This window comes from Anneissia japonica, unplaced genomic scaffold (assembly GCF_011630105.1).
Source record: "Anneissia japonica isolate Jap-2015-1 unplaced genomic scaffold, ASM1163010v1 scaffold665_len1252844_cov201, whole genome shotgun sequence".
NCBI classification, from domain to species: Eukaryota; Metazoa; Echinodermata; class Crinoidea; order Comatulida; family Comatulidae; genus Anneissia; species Anneissia japonica.
This window is the reverse complement of record NW_022757135.1, coordinates 1,035,807-1,040,877: the sequence shown is the minus strand read 5'-3', so window position 1 is coordinate 1,040,877 and position 5,071 is coordinate 1,035,807. Positions and strand designations below refer to the sequence as shown.

The following is a 5,071-nucleotide window of genomic DNA, read 5'->3' as shown; positions in this document are numbered from 1 at the left end:
TCTGTGTGTGTGCGGGTGCGTGTGCGGGTGTGTGTGTGGGTGTATAGCATTTAAAAACAGGCCTACTAGATAAGTAATACAGTAATAGCACTACTCAAATAGAAAAATGATGTTATAATCGTATCGTAAAGAAAACAGATGATCACAATTTTGGTGTCTCATCCATGTCCATGGAAAAAGTAAGTATATAATTTAGCATAATTAAGCAATAATAATTAATGCTAATGTTGATTACCAACAATTTGTGATGATAAACCCTTCAAAAGATTCTTGTTACTAATACCGTACTAATATTCATTTTTTTAATCTTAAATAATGTAAATTTCCAGTATTGAAGCAACAAATGAAAAAGTTCAGGGACTTTGGATTGGAGGCTGGCAAGTATGTGTGTTTTCTGGATTATTAGCACATTGTGCCTGAATAAATACAGTATCCATTAAAAAGGGTAATAATGATGGTGTCTTGATTCACTTAATAACAAAGTACTGTATAAATCTCCAATTTCATTTTAAAATTTTGATTACACAGATTTTTCATTACAGCAGAATAACTCCAATACTGTATATAGAAAAAAGGATATATAAAGAATTTATTTTTTTCTCTTATAGTGAGAGGTCTGTGCATTGTACACAGTACATGTGCCATATCACCTAACTAGACACCATGGGAACATTTTGAGTGACTTAAAGATAAACCCAGTTTACGAAAGGTTGAGAAACAAGGACTAGGTATTGCATTATACACAACTGGTGATGCATAATATTAATCAAATTTGGAGTGGAGTTGCCACACCATTGATTTAAACATATATACCTAAAAAATGTATGGTCAATAAAAGCAAGGAGTTACATCTTATATGCCTATTAGATAGATACGGCGCTATTTAAAACTACATTATCATTATTTTTATTATTGTTATCATTATTATTTTTATTAATATTATTATTATTATTGTGATAAAAGTTTAATGTACAGTACTTACTCTCTTTGTAAAATATCTGTAAAAATACACTTTATATTGATGTGGTTTAAAAGCATGGATTATAATAAAGGTAGTTTTATTGTGAAACAAAAATTATGTCCTTACTGATTTTGTATTACAGTATTTGTGTAAGCACTGTTGAAAGGATATCGGATCAAATTGATCAGAAAATCACATCATTTATTAATATTGACCCGTTTTCTGGTCAATTATTGTGACTAGTTTCCTGGTCAATTATTTTGAGCAAGAAATTCGCTGGCCATTTTAACCAGTACCTTGGAGTGCCCGTTTGATCAGAGACCTGGTCAAGTTAAATTATTTTTACTAGTTTTTCTGGTCAAATTTTTTGATCAGGAAATCCTGGTTATTTTGACTTGCGATTTGCCGACTGACCATTAAAAACTATAGTCGAATTTAATCCGTATCTGGTCGTATTTGAGCAGTTCGTGTTTAGACTGATGAGTTACAGGAAAACTTTGCTTTAGTTCTCCCTGACCAAAATATGTTACGGTATTGTAGGCCTACCTTCCAAATCATCTATATTATTAATTCTGCTAATCGCCACCACGTAACTTCCCTTATCTCCTCTGAAAGCGCTGGCAGGAATGTGCTCATATCTCATACACTGGGGCCTCTATGTCACGACCGCTACTTTTTAAGGCTGGATATTGGATAACAACGAAAAAACAGCCAAAAACCCGAAAATCAGTACTGTTTCGCCATGTTTCGCAAGTTGCTTACGTCACGTAAATACAATTAATCACATCTATTCTGTATTCTGCAATGCTTAGGTCTAAAAATTATCGAGTCAGGCCGTAAAAGAACCAGTCTATGTTTCGCAGCTTCATTACGTCACCGCCCAGTACTTCTCACGTTCATCAACAAAATAGGTGACAAGCATGTTCCCGTACCTCTTCGGAGTAGGCCTACTTTTTGCATTTTACTTAATATATTGTAGTTTTATGGCACAAAAACATCAGCAGTAAATGGCATGTTTTCGAAGTCGATCAGGTAAAAATAAAGATACACATGGGCACATACCATGATATAACCTCGGCCTAACTATACTGGCTAGCCCTACACAGGCCTATTAATATAGGAGTATAGGCACATGCTTAGGAGGCACACCTAGCTCTGGCCCAGGCCTGGGCTCTAGCCTATGATGTCGATCACAGCAGATAGGCCTAGACCTAGGGGCCTAGGCTCAGGTGTAGTTAGCATACATAGGGCCTATCCTCTATCTCTCGAATCCGGGTCGATTTGGATAGTGCATTAAGATAGATAGAGTCAAGCCAGCTCAACCAATCAATACCTTGAATTTACGTAAACACGTCGGGACAATGTTTACACGTTCTTTGAATGTCAGTAGTTCATAAGCCTTTACATTCATCCACCTTGATTGAAGACTTTCTCATGCCCAGCTAGGCTAGGCCTATTGTATATTTCTGTACTTTTACTTAAAAGATGGTAGCCCAATTAAAACAACAGGGGAAGATCAAGTAGGGGAGGGACGTCACTGGGCTGGGAACGGCTCCTGCCATGTTTTGCCACTATTTTTTTTTTTATTTCAATGCAATATATGTGCTATTCGCTTATTCAATTATCCTGAAACTGTTGTGTACCCCCTCCCCCTCCATTTTAAACATTCTGGATCCACCCTTGATCACACTGCACAATAATTCTTCACAAGGACTACAGTGTGCTGCAAAGACACTCAAAAAATTAACTATAAAGACGCCCTTCAGAAAAATAGTGACATGGTAACCATAAAACATCCACAACAATTATTATTGCCTCAACTTCCCCATTCAACAATGTACATGATCGCCACCTTTCCCGACCCATTCAACACCGTGCGGAGCAAGGGTATATGCTAGTATTAATTCAAAATTTACTACTGCTGTTTTATCTCATTTTAGTGTTTTATAAATATTCTTATGTTATGAAAAATGATATGAAACTGCTTTCAAAACCGGTCTTTGTCTTCTTTTAGTGGTCATATTGGGTTTTTATTGTAATCGAAACTGTTCGCGACGTTCACACACTAGATGGTAAGCGAGCGAAGCGAGCACACCTTGGGCCGGTAGTGTTAAGAACAATCTTCAACAAAAGCACCAAACTGTTTTCTCTTATATCATCACTTCGAAATTAATGGTAAAATGCTTGTTTACATTTAACCGGCAAGCCCGTTTAAGCACACACACACGTCCATACGGCAGACAGTTATACCATGGTTATACAAGTAGTTTTTCGATCATTGTGTCCTTGAACTTTGACCCTGACCCTTCAAAATTCAGTCACTTCCAGAGCTTTGATCATGAAACATTGTTTGACAAGTTTGTGATGAAAACTATTCGCTGCAGACAAATAAATTTTAAAAATAGTTTTTTCGTTGAATGTGACCTTGACATTTGACCAGACCATGGCCCTTCACAATTTAATCAGCTCTAGATGTTTGTGATAAAGGAACAATGTGGCTAAGACGAATTTCTAATAAAAACTGTGGGCTAGTCTGTAGGTTGTTCACAACAAATATGTCGACAGACAAATACACAAATAAATAAATAAACAGGGAAAAAACAACATCCTGACAACTTCGTTGGCGGAGGTAATTTTGAATGTATTATAAATAAATTAAATTAAAATAATAAAGTATGTCTCTAATGGAAGCCAAATACATATATTATGGTACATACGTGTATTATTACACTCAGTCAAAATAATCTCTGCTCATGAGCCCACCGTGATTTTATTCCACGACCCTGACCGGGGCTCTAGGCAGCCTCTTGGTTTATACCTCTAGCTGGACGTTTTGAGCCCCCCCCTCCTGGATACCGGTGTTAAGTAGATTCCCGATAAAAGATAATGAGAAAATTGTTGGCAGCACTAAATAACGAGAGATATTCATAGAGGTCAGTTTATTTCAAAGCACTATAATTGTATGACCAGTTTGTACATGGCAAGAGATTGGAGGTGACAACCTAATGAAAGATGTTACTTCTTGTTGTTGTTTCAAAAGGCCGCTTTTCGGGCTTTAATTCATAACGTTGATATCTTAAACCGGACTTTAGAACCGTGGTTAATAAAAAAAATAATAATAATGTTATATTTATATAGCGCATATTGCACATTGCCCCTATGCGCTTTACAAAGAAATAATACAGACCAACCGAGAAAATGCAAATAACAATAAAATAAAATAAAATTAAAAAAAACCTTGAAATTAGGCCAGAAAGTTAAAAAATGCCGTGAGTGGAGAATTTTTTATTTGGTCTAATTATTATGCTTCTGTTTTTGGATTAGATTTTGGTAATATTAGTTTAATCAACATAATTAACTAGCACGTGAAAATATGATAAAGATCATACCTTGTTGACCGAGAACAACAACTTTGGCTTCCAATAATTTCATAATTTCGTTGTTTTTATGCACTGTGAAAGTTATCTGCCAAGGCACTTCTCGTACGAAAGAGCCTCTGGAAATCTCAGCAGTAGCAGGAGTTCCAGTTGTGAGGTACCAATGACCCCATGTGCGAGATACAAGGACTCTAACGCCACATAACAAGCTTAAGGTTTCTCACTCAGTATCACACAGTATATACTTAGTTTTCAATATAAATCTGAATAATTACTGCTTGCAGAAATACTGTACACATAAAAATAATAGCACATTGGATAGCCTAGACATCACCACACTTGTCGCAGGCAGTTGATTAGGAATAGGATGTACTTGTTACTTAGCTTTACCTGTTGAACCTGCAGTATGGATATGACCACAAAGATAACTATGCAGTAATGATAGCAGATAACAATAGAGTATTACCAATTTGTATTGAGTTGATGATAATTTTGCTGATAAGTGTAGTTTTTTATAGAAAGATTGCAGCCACTTTCTTTGGGTGACAGTTCATAGTTCGATGATGATACACTTCTCGTTTGTTTGGTAAACTTCAACGGTGGATCCAGAGGTGACGAAACTAGGGGGTGCTGTGTTATGGAGAGTAATGTGTGACCGGAAATGGTCTGCAGTCAGTTGGTTGTTACCATGCGCCAGTGATGTTGGAGTATATAGTACAGCAATATGAAACTA

The 5,071-nt window shown here is 36.2% G+C and overlaps 2 protein-coding genes across 2 annotated transcripts in view; one reads left to right on the top strand and one right to left on the bottom strand.

Annotated features, from left to right (window-relative positions):
* Positions 1-4,734, bottom strand: part of LOC117124428 (ras-related protein Rab-31-like) — a 17,098-nt gene extending 12,364 nt beyond the window's left edge. The window contains exon 1 of the mRNA XM_033270660.1: positions 4,351-4,734. Coding sequence (XP_033126551.1) covers positions 4,351-4,393 — 43 coding nt within the window. The 5' untranslated portion in view covers positions 4,394-4,734. The remainder of the gene's footprint in view (positions 1-4,350) is intronic.
* LOC117124427 (glycine amidinotransferase, mitochondrial-like) overlaps positions 1-5,071 on the top strand; it is a 52,067-nt gene that overhangs the window by 16,944 nt on the left and 30,052 nt on the right. The gene's annotated exons all lie outside the window — the stretch shown is intronic.